The sequence below is a fragment of the Peromyscus leucopus genome, chromosome 3 (assembly GCF_004664715.2).
Source record: "Peromyscus leucopus breed LL Stock chromosome 3, UCI_PerLeu_2.1, whole genome shotgun sequence".
Classification (NCBI taxonomy): Eukaryota; Metazoa; Chordata; class Mammalia; order Rodentia; family Cricetidae; genus Peromyscus; species Peromyscus leucopus.
In genome coordinates, this window is record NC_051065.1 from 46,791,834 (window position 1) to 46,808,716 (window position 16,883).

Here is a 16,883-nt window from a genome sequence, read left to right on the forward strand (position 1 = left end):
GGTGTAATTCCTAATTCCAAACTGTGGATTCATGACACATAAATATATAGATATAGGCTGTGGTGGTTTGAATGGGAATAGTCCCCATAGGCTCATATTTTTGAATACTTGGTCCCCAGTTGGAACTCTCTGAGAAGGATTAGGAGGCAGTGGTCTTGTTGGAGGAACTGTGTCACTGGGGGTGGGCTTTGAGGTTTTAAAAGTCCATGCCAGCATTCCCAGTTAGTTTTTCTCTCTGCCTCTCTGTCTCTGTCTCCCTGCACCCCACCTATGGACCAAATGTTAGCTCTCATCTACTGCTCCAGTGCCATGCCTGCCTGCTTGCTGCCATGCCCCCTGCTATGATGATTGTTGACATACCCTCTAGAACTGTAAGCCTTATTAAATGCTTTCATCAATAAATTGCCATGGTCATGGTGTTTTGTCACAGCAATAGAAAAATAACTAAGATAAATACTTATGAATGAATAGATAGATATGACCATATATATTTATTTTCTTCAGATGAATGGGGATGCAAAACATTATAACATTATGAATCTATCTGGCTGTCTTGATCTTGTCCTAAGGAACAAGAAGGAGTTTTGTACAACTTCACAGGTATCACCACCATTTTGAAAATGAAATTTGTCCCAGAAAGACAAAGTGATTTAATTAAGTCTCCTGAGTCCATGTTGAGATTGTTCCTCACTTAAATGAAAGAAGCATAGAATGCCCTGAATAGTGATTCCAATCCCTATGTTGGGAGGGCTTGTTACAGGTCTAACCTCAGAGATTGGCAGCTCTGCCCTAGACAGAAACAAGTAAATCACAGACCAGCTCCTCCCCTGACATTTTCCAGAGCTACTAAGATCATCTCTAATTTGTCCTTATAGGGCGACTACTAAGGAGCCAAAAATACATTTTATACTTAAACATTTCTGAGAATAGATTTTAAATATTGTCACTACAAAGAATGATAAAGATGTGACACTGAATATTGTGGCCAGCTTTATTTGGCTATTCCATATTATATTCAAATATCAAAATATTATGTGGTATCTGATAAGTCTATACAGTATTTGAAGAGCCAAAAGTAAATTCAAGAGACAGGAGATGTTGACATTTGGAGTACTCTGCACATTTGTATGTAATATTTCCTGTGTGGTGGTCCACATTTTGCCATATGCATTTTAAAGTATTCTTCTAGAATTTTAAAACATTAGGAGGCATCTCTAGGCCATCAGTGGGGCTCCTGGATTGTCCATCCAGGAAATGCCTCACTAAAGTCAATATATGTCCATGTATACCTGTTGGCACCACAGGATATTTCTAAAATATTAAGTCATGTCCTTGTAACCTCCTTACATCAATTAAAGAGAATTAATCTGTTTTTCCCCCTTTAAATCAAATGATTCTCTAATTCCCAAGTCCCTTGTGCATGATGCCTAATTTGATAGTTAGAATATAAAGTCAACTGAATGATATTCTGGTGCAATGCAGCAGGTGCAGATACCTGAGCATGCATTCAGCAAGCAGAATGGCTTTCCAGTACAAAAGGGAAGATGTAAAGAAGTACACATACCCATTTGAAACATGCTGCATTTTCAAAACATACTAAAATTAAACATGCCCATTGAGCATTCTACATAATTTCTCTTTATTTTAATTTTTCATTGTTATCTGTTATTTTGTAGGGGGTTATGTTTGCCATGACATACATTTGGAGGTCAGAGGACAACTCTGTGGAGTCTGTTTACCTCTTCCCCTTTATGGTTTCTGAGGACTGAATTCAGAACACCAGGCTTGTGTGGCAAGAGTCTGTACCTACTGATCCATCTGGACAGCCCAGCTACGCATTTCTTCACACACATTTTAGCTGGTGTTTTAATCAATGTAGTTGTAACTCTTGTTTGGTTTTTTGTCAGAGCTGATAATTTACAAAAACTGCTATGATTCTTTAACAATATTCAAAGCTTGTAAGAGAGTCATTACAGAGATGTAGGGGAAGGTGGTTGATTAAAAAATGTAATCCATTCCTGTACTGGACTGCAGGAGTTCTGATGTCACAGCAAACAAAAAAGACAAGGTCATAGGAGTCTTCTAAACACCAGGAAGCCTGACCCCTCTGTGAGGTCCCCATTAAAACACATCACAACATGGAGAATCTCTTGTAAATTCACTTGCTTTATTTTTCCGTGACATACAAATCATGTATGCTTGTGTGGACTGCTGCTATGTACATGAGATATGCTCAAAAATAAGATTTATATACTTGAAAGCACACTTGTACAAAAACAATTGTACATCCAATTCCTTCCTTCATCTCTACCACCTTAAATCTCCTTCTCATCACCTTCCTGTTTCTTAAGCATTTCTCCAAAGCCCTCTTCTCTTTCAAATGAGTTGACTCTCCCTTTCTCCTCCCGGCAAGGCTACCATTCCTTAGAATGACTATCCCTCTTGCAGTTGCCTACCATTACATCACATCTTCCCTGCTTCCTTTCTGTCTTCTCTTCCTTCCTCCTCCATCATATTCTCAGCATGCTGTTCTCCTCCCCCTATACCTACTCACAGTTCCTTCTGCATAATTCTTAAGGTTTTGCTTGGCTGCAAACAGGGGCTGCCATGACAAGACTGGGCTCACACACACACACACACACACACACACACACACACACACACACACACACACAGAGAGAGAGAGAGAGAGAGAAGAGAGAGAGAGAGAGAGAGAGAGACTTCAGCATGGATCTAATTCATCTTCACATCTTCAATGGATGTCATGTGATGAACCATATGTGCCACACTAATTACATAGATACATTAAAGTGACCCAGAGATATTATCTTGGGTGTCATAAACACACACACACACACATACACACACACACACACACATAAAATCCACAAAATATTCTAGCCATACTGGGAATGAAACAATTGATGATACATAATAATTACATGATTATGAAGCATAAGTAGTTTAAATCTGCTCGTAGTATTTTGCTCTGAAAATTTATGAAGAGTTCCATGTCAGTGACTGGAAAGTATGCAGGCTGAGTCTTTTGTCAGTCATATTAACTTTTAAAACCTGTTGGAACAAAACAAACAAGAAATTATTGAGCATTTGTTGTCTAGAATTTCCTATGCACAAATGAACAGGGTGCGAATCATTGAGCCACATGGCCTTGATGCCAACTACTGTTTTATTTTCAGGTGCAGAGGGTGTTTCCTAATCCTTGGAGTAGAATGATTGTTCTGTGATAGGGATGGGCTCTCAAGGATTCAGTTCCCAACCACTGAGAACCAGTGCACAGGCCACTGAAAAGGGTGCCCTGCCTTCCTCTCTTCTGGAGTGCTGCTAGCTCTCCCTTCACCCCATCTTCTGTTGTCTCCTCACAGCGTTCACCCACAGCCTGGGCAGTCTAATGTCTCCTCACAGCGCTCACCCACAGCCTGGGTAGTCTAATGTCTCCTCACAGCACTCATCCACAGCCTGAGCAGTCTAATGTCTCCTCACAGTGATCACCCACGGCCTGGGCAGTCTAATGCTGTCTCCTCACAGCGCTCACCCATGGCCTGGGCAGTCTAATGTCTCCTCACAGTGCTCACCCACAGCCTGGGCAGTCTAATGCTGTCTCCTCATAGTGCTCACCCATGGCCTGGCCAGTCTAATGTCTCCTCACCCATTGCCTGCGAAGTCTAACATTCATGCTTCTTATAGGCAAACACTTTTCAGAGGCCTCACCAATAACCAAGTTTTAATGGTAAATAAATTGATTCACAACAGAATAGGGCAAAGTCCTTTAAGAGATCTTTTTTAAAGTGGTTGACAAGAAAACTACAGTATAAGGAGATGTTTTAAAATTACAAAACAGAAGAAAAACTTTTCTCAAGCCTAGAAGTCAGAAAGTGTTCACATTTAGTACATGCATACAAAGACACACACAGACACACACACACACAGAGAGAGAGAGAGAGAGAGAGAGAGAGAGAGAGAGAGAGAGAGAGAGAGAATTATAGGAAGAAGTGCTCCCATTTACCACAGTGTGGCAAGTGTTGGGACCAAAATATTATATGAATCCAAAGGTTCTAATTTTAACTTGGACAGGATGAGAGCATGCTTATAATCAACAATTCTCAAATTACTGCAAGCTGGGCACACATCATGGCGTGATTGTTGTCTACACAAGTGGGAACATCATTGCTAACACTAGTGCTGTGAATGTATAGACTGCAAACCATCCAAAGAATGTTTCAGAAAGGAATGAGTAATAAGATCAAGCAAAAACTGGGTTAAAATCTTATCTAGCCGGGCGGTGGTGGTGCACGCCTTTAATCCCAGCACTCGGGAGGCAGAGCCAGGTGGATCTCTGTGAGTTCGAGGCCAGCCTGGGCTACCAAGTGAGTTCCAGGAAAAGGCGCAAAGCTACACAGGGAAACCCTGTCTCAAAAAACCAAAAAAAAAAAAAAAAAACTTATCTAATATGTGTTTAGTGGATTGAGACAAAACATCAGACAAAAGTATAAAAATATTTTTCCACTCTTAAGATTAGTTTATTTTACTCTATGTAGAATATAAATTAATTGAAAATATTTTAAAGTAAGCATTTTATCATATCTAGCAGTATTAGATTTTAGCATTGGACTTCATAATTTATTTGTTACACCAGGAGCAGACAGCTTGGTACAGCCTGCAGGTAGCATTTTGTGTGTGATCAAATATTTGCACTGAGGAACAGTCTGTACAGTGCTTGCACAACATTCACAGAGTCCTGGATTTGATCCCTAGAATTTTTAAGGAATGTTGAATCAGAGTATCTTTGGTAGGAAAGAAGAACTGTCTTAACTGATCTGTATCATATGTAGCTATTTAAATAATAATTAATATTAAGGCACAAAATAATAAAAATATCCCAGTATAAATAGATAAAACATAAAAATAAATATTACCGATTAGTTAAGGTATTATATTATATTATGTATCTTTTTGGACCCTAAAAGCTATGCGTCTGGTACCTTCTCTGAAGAGGATGTGATCTGTCCTACAATGTTCCTGTAAGGATCAAGTGAGAACAGGTGCTGAGTACTCAGATGTGTCTCAGGTGTGGTGGTCAATAAAGTTACTAGTATTTTTTTTTAAATCATGTGCCAGATATCACAGTCATGTTTTACACATACTTAATCTTCATGACAGTACTATTAGTTGGCTGTGACATCCTATATATTATGATCAGACATATGTAATTCATAAGAATCAAGCCTTAAATTCAGATCTCAGATGTAATCCTACCCCAAGGCATCTAAATAGTCTCATGCCCATGTTCTTTAATAAGTAGTCTAACATTTCATATTGTATCACTTTTCCATAAAAAAACTTTTCTTGTGGTAATTGCAAAGAATCAATTTTTTCAGAAGTGTGTCGACCGCGAGCGAGCTTTCATGGAGACAGAAAGTGCTATGCATGTTACCAGATGAGAAAAGACGAACTTGACTAGCTACAATAATGACCTGCCTGTCAAGATGTGCCCACTGGTGCAGCAATGGCATTAATGTCACAGGAGTAAACAACCACTTTTTTTATTTAAGGCCCACTCTGTGACATGGAATCTATACCTGACACTGTCTGTGAGGTCAAGAAACTGTGGCTAGATAGGTCATGGGCTCTAGGGGGAAACCTGCCACGATTATTCTGCAAATGCACATAGCAATAAAAGAACTTCTAATGACTTCTTGCTATACCAATCGATCAGTGCATCATTCAACCCTCATGAGAGAAACTTCTTGAAGTAAAGAACAGTTAACAGAAATACCCACAATTGATCACTGAGCAGAGAGTTAGAGAGTTCCAAATGTTCAGCCCTAAATGGGATGTCTATATCACACCCCTCCACTCAAGGTTCAGGGATGTAGAATGTAGAATAGGAGGGAGCAGAAAGTTTTCAAGAACCAGAGGTAGAAGATGATTTTAAGGACACCGCGTGTGCTGGCTAGTTTTTTTGAAACTTGACACAAAATATAGTTACTTAGGAAGAGGGAACTTCAACTGAGAAAATACCTCCACCAAATTGGCCTGTGGATAAATCTATGGAGCACTTTCTTGATTAGTGATTATTGGAAGAGGATCCGTCCCATTATAGGCAGTGCCACACCTTGGAAGGTGGTTGAGATTTGCATAAAAAAGCAAACTGAGTCCAAACTCAGTAACCAGCATTCCTCCATGGCCTCTTTATCAGTTCCTGGCTCTAGGTTCCTGCCTTGAGTTCCTGCCTTCCCTGCAAGTTTCATTCGGTCATTGTGTTTTGTCACAACAGTAGAAACCCTAACTAAGACACTATATTTCCCAGACACAGTAGGATTGTGTACATGAACTCACAGCTATTGTGACAACATGCATAAGACCTGTGCATGCTTAAGGCAGACAAAATCTCAGTGTGGAGAAGAAAGAGAAGGCATGAAGTCCCATGCTGGCATTTGGTTGCTACTTGGAAAGGAAAAGTCAATTTTCTTCAATGATATGACACTGGGTCAGGCTCAACGCCCAGGGGTAGTTGGCCAAAGCAAACTGGACTAAATGTGTTTAAATAAGAAGAGTGAGAAAGAGAACATGAAGTTGGATGTTTAGGGAGGTAGAGGAGGATCTGGAGGAGTTGGGACAGGGCATGAACATGAACATTAACAAAATGCTAAGTTTACCATGTTCCAGTGGAAAGCCACATGCTCAAGAAAATATAGGAAGTGCACATTGAGAGAGATATGTAGGTACATACATATATACACACATTCATTCATACATACATATACACATAACATATACATACATGCGTACATACACACAGACATACATGCATACATACACTGATGCATAGATAGGACACAAAAGTTGGATGAGTAGGGAAGGATAGGTGGATCTGAAAAAAGTTGAGGAAGGAGTTAATAGTATGAAATTCTCAAAGAATCAATTACAAATGATACCAGTCTCCAACTCATGATGTTAAGATATTTTAAATACATAATTATGTTCAAATTTACTCTGATACAGAATCATTGTGTTTCTCTACCTAACATTTCCCCCTGTAATATCCCTTAAAATATTGAGATAAAACTCTAAAGGTGTGGAAATTACTAAGAGCTTCTGATAAATTTAAATAGAAAAAAAAAATGAGTGAGAGCAAAGAGTTGTTTTATATTTGTTGTTGTTCCCTCTCTATGGTACTGTAAGTAGTGGACCAACTCTTCTTAGGGTCAGGATAGTGCCTGACATTGTATGAAATAGAGTAGTTCAAGCTGTTTGAGAATTTGGTTTCTGAGCCAGAACAAGAGACAAGTGTCACTTAGGTTTTAAGACAAGATGTTAGATATAGAAAGTAAGCAATCAGATTTTCAACTCCGTATGATAAACCATGGATTTTGCTTTATCTCCACTCTGCCCACAGATGAGACTAAACACCGTGGCTGCCTGGGGGAGGGGAGACTGTTGTACAAAGCATTCGAGGGTTGAAAAAGACCATTGGACTTTCCAGTAGTCACAAACCTGAGTTGTGCTGTTGTAGTCATAGGTGACTGGTTCATTCAAGCTGCTCCCAGTGACGATGCTCACACTGGTAATGGAAACACTGCCCAATCCCCAGATTTCAATGTAGCCTAGGTACAAAGATTTTGTACCAGTGATGTAATTATTAAAAATAACATGTGTCTGCAATGTATTCTGTCAAATTGAAAATAAAACAGAAAGAAACAAATATCAAATTTAGTTCAATTTTGTTCTCAACTTTGTTTTAGGCATAGATGTAAATCACGAATTGAGAAAGCCTGAGTCCATATATTATGTTTTCAGATAGTAAAAACCATGACCTCAGCACCCTCTCCCCAGCTGCCCTATCCCATCCACTTTGCATGAGCCACCATCAGCCTGGTCTGTAGGATGGCCTTGAACTCTGTAAGTTACAAGTATCAAGTATCAAGAAATGTATATTCTACACATGAAAGGTCACAACATGTGCAGAACATTTAAAAGTAGCATAGGAAGGATGGCTAGATTACACAGAAAGATTATCCATCTGAAAAATGGTACACTGAAACAGTTACTAATTAGACATGGATAGAGTCAATCAAAAACATTTCCTGGGAACATAGGAAATCCTGTCCACCTAAGGTCTGGAGGAAAAGAAAGACAAGCACTGAAGAAATTCTAGGAAGTACATACATAGAACCCTTACAAAAGCTAATATCCTGCCAAGAGAGCAGAAATCTATATTCTCTTTAGAGTGTCTGTCACACTCACCTGGCTAACAGAAAACCTGGCCAAGTAGAATCGTTCTGTGATATCTGCAAACACACAAAAGGGCAGATGTGAGCTGGGTCTGTGATAGGCTTCTAATTGCTGATTTGTTTTAGCTGAGAGTGAGGCTATTCTCGTTTTGTTTTTCTCCATTACAATGAGTTCCATTTTGTAGTGGAAGCTCTCTCTATGGAAATTAGTCAGGTTCTACACCCATCCCCAAATGGATACAAATGTTTTAAATGAGCATGTAAATGCACTTGTCCAACAGCTGCCACATATAAAAATCACCTACCGCTGCCTTAGGTCACTTTTTCTCACAGTTTACTAGTCCCAACCTCTCCCCAGTCACCTTAGAATTTTCAGATTCTTTTTGCTTAGAAGCACACATCCACACATGTAAACACACTGTGGCTGTTGTGTTGCTTTATCTTGAGTGGTAATGGGTGGTTTCAAATGTGATCTCCACAAAAATGTTTTAAAAAACTGTGGCGTTTGGCAGCGTGGTGGACGGAAAAGGCAGCTTGCTGGTGACCAGCTCCTCTCAGGGCTTCCTCTGCCTTTGCAGTGCGGTCTCTTCCTCACTTACTTCCCCACTCCTCCTGGAACCACTGGCTTCTAAAACTGTGCTGCCCACAGCAGAAGGCACCACAAAAATTAGCTATGTAAATTTAAATGAATATCAATTAAATAAAACAAACTTCAGTTTGTCAGATGCCCTTGTGATATTTGAGTGTTCACTGGAACCTCTACCTACAGCTATGTTGAGCTAAAGAAGCTCTTTGTGGCTGAAAGTTCTACTGTGTAGTAAAGAGTACTTATGTCTTTCACCTCCTAAGAGGTTACCAGCTCCCATAAACTCCTGATGGAAAGTCCCCCACATAAACAACACATGTAGCACTGTCTTGTTGGAACAACTAATCATGTAGTTGGGGAATGTGTATAAATATCATGATAGTTTATCTCAGCTGAAAGCCAGGAATTTAAGATAATCGAGAACCTTGCTCATGGTGTGGTCAGGAATCCCAGCCAGCCCCTACTCACTGATGCTTATCCCATCATCCCAGAAGAGCCAGCCCTCAGCAAGTCCTTCATCATTCAAGGCAACCTTGAGGCCCATTGACTTCTCACGGCTGTGGTGGGGAGGGAGAGAGGCATTAGCTAAAAACACAGTCACAGTCACAAGCCCACAGGTTTCCCAGGAACAACAGAGTAAAATGAAGTGCTTCCTGCGGGTTAGAGTGGGTTCTCCTATGAGAAAATGTTGAGAACTGGCTCTATGTGCATGCAGAAAAGGTTGGACCACTGCATGTCCTAAGTGAATGACTTCACCAAAGCATCAAGGGGAATTTTCCAGTAGGGCTCTTAAAATAAAAGCACGTAACTGGCTTCCTTCTTTCCCCTTTTCTGAAGCTGTAAACCTCTTTCATGACCCATGGCCTAAAACACTCAGAGGACAAATGGGTAAAGTTTTGAGGCATTATGTCAGGCCCACATGGAATCCCATATTCTTCCCAGGCCTGTGACTCAGTGAATCATATAGCTCAATAAATCCTCCACTTCCTTATCTGTGGAATGGAGATGATGGCAACACCACCTCAAGCAATTTCATTTCTCTTTGATTAAGAAAAATAGGAAATCATAAAACAAAGTTCTTAATACTGGCATAGTATTATCCTAAGCATGCAGCAAGCATTTGCTTGATATTAATGATTGAATAACATATAAACTTAGGGCAAGAGCTCTTAAATATTTTCAAGGTAAAGCAACTTCAGGCATCAATTGTCACATGGTTAAATTTTTCCAGCAATCATTTATTCTTAAGGAAAAAAAATGGAAGATTCCAAAAGTATGAATTATGACTACCCCATTTTAATTTCTATTATAAATGTCATTTATTACACCTGCAATTTCACACACTTTGATTTAAACAACTGATGAAAATTGTTGAGCGTTCAGAGTTTTTCAAAAGTTTAAATACAAGAACGCAAAAAATAAATCCAGTGAAAATACTTTCAGACTTCAGAGTGATACTCAAGAGATGAGGAGCCTTCTCCACACATGGTTAAGCTCACTACTATGCAAAACAGAACCCCATTTCCCCCCATTCACCTCAAATGGGTATTCATGGCAGGTTCCTGCCAGGGCAGAATGTAGCCCCCACGGATGTGAAGATTAATGTGATCAAGAGGGGCTGGCAAGTTCTTCCATTGTCCCCTTGCATTAATATCTACACCCTGTGGGGAAAAGAGAGGAGATGATGAGAGAGATGCACATATCACTGAGCAGTGCATTTAGCAGACATCCCAACCACCTCCTGGACTTGTCTCTTGGCTCCCACTATTCAATACATACCAGCTATACACTCTACATTCACCTGCTCCAAAGAAAACATCCAGAAGACTTTAGCTTTGAATCTGACTTGCTATGCTGTGCTTTTTCCCTACTCGGGCTGGTTCAGCCCTGGTGATCCTCTGCTCCAAGAAGATCACCATACTGGTATCAAATTTCATGAGGACATTCAATTGGTATAGCATACAAGACCCCAGAGTTGATGGACTCAAGCAATCCCCCTGCCTCAGCCTCCCTAGAAGCTAGGACAGCAGGCTTGGGCCATGGTGCTCAGCAGTCTGGTCCTGTCCTTTTTTGATGTTGAGCAACATTGTTTCTGCCCACTAGAGGACAGTAGCACCCTATGTCTAGACTCCACAGTGTGCTCCCATAAAGGTTTTGAAAGGCAAATATTAGCTCATCATTACATTGTTAACCCCAAACGGAAAAGCACCCGCCATTCCAATACCTAGAACTCAGCAGAGAGTTTTACACCTGAGCAAGGCTAGGACTCCAACCAAGATGCCTAGGGTGCAGACTTGAAGGCGGTCCACACTCTCAAGTCCAAGAGAAAGCAGGTTCATCCTTCCAGTGAGGGCCCTCCTTAAGCTATGTACCCCGAGTGTCTCCCTGCTTTGCTCTAGTGTAAGCCCTGACAGATTCCAAAGGACTGTTAAAATACTGGACAGTCAACATGCCAATTCAAGACCATGTGAGGGCCACCCTCCCTTAAGAGAAAGCAGCTAGCAACCAAGAAGAGGGAAATGACTCTGCTCCTAGGATGAAAAAACTCCTTTGTCCTTGTTCCGTTTTCACCCAGATCCATTGCACTGTCCTCGGAGGAGAGGCTAGTGCACTGCTTTGCTTCTGGTCTTCCTGCCTGTGCTCTACTCAGAAAGTCCAAAGAGCTGGGCTAGAGGGAGGGCAAGGATGTCCCTTTCCTTTAATTCTTCCCTAAGAATTAAGCTCTGTTTCATATGTGTCCTTTGACAGATCACCTCTAAAATGTCTTCTCAAGACCTTTCTCTCTCAGCTTGTCTTCTATGACCACTATGGCTCAGATATCTGCAACAGAGAGCCCCTGTGGCTGCCTTTATAAGTGAACATGTGCTGTTTGGATATGTATTTGAGGACGCACTTATTCGGTAATTATAGGAAGGAACCGTTCTTGAGTATCTATACCAGAAGTTCACAACCTGTGAGTCACAACCCCTTTGGGGGCGACCAACACTTTCACACAGGTCACTTAAGGCCATTGGAAAACACAGATATTTATATTATAATTCTTAACAGTGGCAAAACTACAGTTATAAAGTAGCAAAGAAAATAATTTTATGGTTGGGGTCACCACAACATGAGTAACTGTATTAAGGGGCTGAAGCATTAGGAAGGCTGAGAACCACTGATCTATACTATAGAAGCAGATATATACTAAAAGACAGAAGCAAACACTAATTTATGGCACAATTTGAAGGGTGACTAGTCACCGGAGTGGATAGTCAGGACATACAGAAAGATAAAATCGACATGTAAAAAACATGCAGTGAGCCAGGCACTGACTGAGAGGCTTGCCACTTCAGTTCTCTGGTCTCACCACACTGGAAGATGAGAAAACAGAGGCCACAGGAAATATACGGCTTGTGCAGGACAACCAACCACACATGGTTTTCAGGGCTGTGCTGTGAGATCCGTCAGATACAAAGACTTTGTACGCTACTGTTTGTCAGGCTATACAAACATTTAAAAAACTTACCGTGTAGTAGTCATACCAGCGGGCTCTGGGAAAATATGCATCTACAGTTCTGGCGTTCTGAAATTCAACACAAACAAGGTGTCAGTAGGGGAACTGTTGTCTAGGACGGAGGAGCCAATGCATGTGGGGAAAAAGTGACAACAGTAGCGACAGCATGGAGTCTCACTATCCTGAGATCAGCAATGACAGGAGGCCACTTCTTCCTACTCCTTTAACTGGAAGATTTCCTAATGGCCTCCATAATGCCCCTTGGGATGGGCAACTTGAATCACTCTTTCCTTACAAAAACACCCTACTTTGTTTCTAGAGATACAAACACCCATGTTCGGCTATGGAGCAAAAGAAAAATTTCTAGGTATAGTAAGATATGGGGGATATTAAATAGCTGGTCTTTAATCAGAGACCCAATCATTCTCAAAAGAAGTTTTTTTTTTTTTTTTTTTGTTTTTTTTTTTTTTTTTAAAAAAAAGGACTTTAGCTGCTTACAGGACCCCTTACACAATGAAGCAGAGAGCTACCCAGCATCCGTGAGCTGACCACACTGCTGCAAAGCAGTTGGCCCAACAAACTTTCATGGTGAAAGGAATGACTCCTTGAATTGAATTCTTTTGCTACAATCCCTACCTGACCCTAACCCCTTATACTAGTAAATAGGGGGAAGATTATATCTTCAAATATAACACAAGGTTATTTATCTTCTTCACTACCCTATGAAGCAGAATAGAGAGGATAATTTTAGAGAGAGACAATCTAAGGGCAGCCACTTAAGTGGTTAATTTTGCTGAGAAAGTTACTAGAATTTAGGGCCGGTTCATCACAGTTCTGAGAACAATTGGCAGAGGAGGGGTGGGTGGAGAGAAAAGTATTTGTTACAGTTTTGTCCGTAACTGGGGACAGAGAATTTTCTGTCTCCATCTTGCCCATATCAGTAGGACAATGTAAAGAAAAATAAAATACATGTGAGGAAACACTCATCTGAGGACTCAGCTTTGAGTCCAAGTTATCAGAACCAAGAGGTAGAGCTTTCTACTATAAGAGGACCTGGTATTCTAGCCCCAGGGTATCATGGGTGGCCTGGCTTCATCTCAATTACCAGTAGAATTTTTAATGTTTCTTGGCCCAATTACAAGAAGAAGAAAAAATTTGGAAAGAGAGATATCTCAGGATTCCCCCAAACACAGGCCTTCTCCTTTCCATGTTTTCCCAGCTTAACAGCCAGGGTCCTCCTACCCATCCTTCTACCCTGAGGCCTCCATACTCACAGGCTCTAGTACAGGGCTGACCAGGAAGGCTGGACCCAGCAGGAACTGTTTGTCTATATTCCAGGTCTCATGGTCTGACACAAACCTAAAAAGGGAAATTGAGGTGTTACAATCAGATCCCAATGAGCATAAGACCCTGAAAAAAATCCTCAAGTCTGGACTCAAACCAGAAATGCAGCTGAATCCTGCATTGTCGTATTCTCTCTAGTTTGATGAGATCATATAAACCACACTCCCTACAAGTCACTTCTCTCAAACTTCAGAAGGTGTTTAGGCATGTTGACTCCATAAAATATATCCATTCTCTTTCACCATAGCACATTTTAAATATGAGGATGGCCCTCATCCCTCAAATTCCCCCTTGGAACACCTACTTTAATGATGTTAACACATTTTGGTCTGGGTCTATATAAAAGATCTATGCAAAAGATTAGGTCTTTGCATGTTCAAATAAGGAAGAAACTGTGGTATTTTATTTTGTATCACTTAAAAACTTCTTTTGTTTAAAAAAAATAGAAAACCTTCCTTCCAAGATCTGAGGTGTGTATAAAATTTAGTTACAAGGGAGAAGAAAATATGCTCTCCACTTGGAGAGCTCAGAACAAAAAGGACTGAAGCCTTCACTGTGAAAGAATTGTTGCGTCAACTCCCACCCTGCAGATTGAATGAGTTATCCATTCTGCAGGACACCAGCTTGACACTCACTCATGGAGAAGAGGCCGCACAACTGTGCTGCCCTCCGTGTGGGCCTTGTACATCAAGGTGTAGAGATACGGCAGCAGGGTGTATCTGGTCTCTAGCACACTTCTGGAAATATTCTCAAAGGTTTCATCCCAGGACACAGGGTCTTGTCTCTACAAGAAAAGAAGAAGAGTGTTCAGAACCCAGCTATACCTACCTCTCAATGGACTTATGGTCACTGAAAGCTTATCACAAATGTTTCTACACAACTGGATAAAAACAACGATGCATGAGATTTTAAGGATATTCTTAGCAGTTGGAAAACAGCCACAGCTTTCTTGGGAAAATGATTTCATAAGATATTCTTTATGGGACATATGGGAAAATGTTTCCTAAATATAAGGAATCAACAAAACAATACTGAAGAATTTGGTTCATAGGGAAGAGGACTTAATGGTTTTGAGGTTGTCCCCAGGGAACACACACAGAAGAAGTGCACTCAGTAACTGAGGTAGCATTCCCAGTGACATAATATAGGTGAGGAAGCTGACATCCTACCCTGGTCCCAATGGTGTTGTGGTTCCTGGAGAAGGGGTAAAATGCACCCAGCTGCATCCAGCGCACACACATCTCATACTCAGCATCTTGAAAGAACCCACAGATGTCTGACCCGGTCTGAAACAGCAAGGAACAAAGTGAGCTCTGGGAGCTCTCTGAGAGATGAGGCCACCTTCCTAGGGAGGAGGAGCATGCAAGGACACTTACATAGGAGATGCCAAAGAGACTGAACTCCATCATGCCTGCAAGGAGAGATGCAGCAGGGTCAGGACAGGCACTCATTCTCTGCCTGCTCCTCCCCCTTCACCAAGGATCCTACTCCCCTCTCCACCCACTGCCAGCAGAGGCCCTGGGCCCAACCACACACCAATGATGGATTTCCCCAGCTGGTCCCAGGCAGCTGTGTTGTCCCCCAGCCAGTGTCCTGCCCAGCGTCCAGAAGAGGGGAATGTGGAGCGGGTGATGACGACCCCTCTCTCTCCTGTCACCTCCTGCACAGCTCTGGTGGGGAAAATAGGGAGGTAAGTTGAAGTCAGAGCAGAGGAAGGCCCAGAACTTGTTCTCTCGAACCCTACAGTTTAGGGTCCTGCTGGCCAATAGAGACAATAATACTGATGCCTATTCATAGTCATCAGCCAACAACTTTATCACGTGGTAAAACAATTGCACTGTTTCCAAGTGTTAAACTATCACAAGATCTATTTATTCATTTAACGTTGGCTTTCTATACTTCTGAGTAGTGGGTAAATTCCTTTACTAGATTGCAATTGTTTAAGTTGTATTATTCATTGACGTCACCAAATGAGACTATGTTAACTCACTAGACTACTCACAGATCATACAACAAAAATGGCTAAAAATATCAGACATGATTTACTTTTAGAATAAAATAGATTATAGCACCCTGTTTTGATTTTGCCTCTTATAATTAATACTATCACATCACCAACTGCATTGTGTAATAATTGTTTCTCTCTGTGTGCATGTGCTCCTCAAAAGGACTATTAATTTCTCAATGATAGGACACTGACATATTTAAATCTGTCATCCCAGTCATAATCAAAGAACTGTCACCATGCTCCTGTACTCTTTAGTTAAGAAGTAAGGCTCTAGACCAGTGGTTCTCAAACTGTGGGTCATGGCCCTTTCACAGCAGTCACCTAAAACCATCGGACATATCAGATATTTACATTGCAATTCATAACAGTTACAAAATTACAGTTATAAAGTAGCAATGGAAATAATTTTTTGGCTGAGGTCATTACAATATGAAGAACTATATTAAAGGGTCACACCATTAGGAAGGTTGAGAACCACTGGTTTAGATGAGTAATCCCTGAATTCTTCTTAATCTTCAGAATGGAAAATGGAAGGAAATACTAGGAAGTTACACCAATGACTGGCCATCCCCACTGATAATGTCAACTACAGAAAAGTGTGCCACTCACTCGTAGGTGGGTCTGGTCTGGGACCACCCATACAGGCTGTGCACGTCATAATGCCGCACCCGAGAGTCATCTGGAAGAATCTGCTCACTCTCCATGCACAGTGTCTTGCTGCTCAGGCCCCTGTCCCTGGCTTCCAAATCTGAGGGAGGATTCAAGAATGAAAGGCCGCTCTGATTCTCCTCATTGTTGCCTCTTTTCTATATTCTAAAATCTGTATCATAAGACTAACGGGACCTCTCCTGGGCTGTCTTTTTCACTGGGAGCATGAGAACAGTGCTTAGCACTGAACGGTAACATTCCTGGGGTGTTTTCAACACCAAGTCCACTGGACAAACTGGTGGTTTGGGAAAGAGCCCAAGTTATCACACACTTACTATGCGACAAGTCCTGAGCTAGACTTGAATGTACAAATCATTTCCTATAATTCCTGTAAAAGAGTATATCCCCAATATAGGGTTTTCAGAATTTTTGCATAGAAAATTGAGGTTTGGAAACATCACATAACCTAAGGAATATCACACAACTCATAGAACAATTTATAGGATCCATATATAAATAATATAACTCTAAATTTCATCAACTCCCTGA

General features: G+C 41.0%; 1 protein-coding gene across 1 annotated transcript in view; it reads right to left on the bottom strand.

The window, feature by feature from the left end:
- Positions 1-2,146: 2,146 nt before the first annotated feature.
- Positions 2,147-16,883, bottom strand: part of LOC114684453 — a 157,905-nt gene continuing 143,168 nt past the window's right edge. The window contains 12 exon segments of the mRNA XM_037203622.1: positions 2,147-3,072; positions 7,516-7,689; positions 8,266-8,309; positions 9,307-9,395; positions 10,375-10,499; positions 12,347-12,403; positions 13,609-13,693; positions 14,314-14,462; positions 14,848-14,964; positions 15,055-15,089; positions 15,215-15,348; positions 16,296-16,434. Coding sequence (XP_037059517.1) covers positions 2,998-3,072; positions 7,516-7,689; positions 8,266-8,309; positions 9,307-9,395; positions 10,375-10,499; positions 12,347-12,403; positions 13,609-13,693; positions 14,314-14,462; positions 14,848-14,964; positions 15,055-15,089; positions 15,215-15,348; positions 16,296-16,434 — 1,223 coding nt within the window. The 3' untranslated portion in view covers positions 2,147-2,997.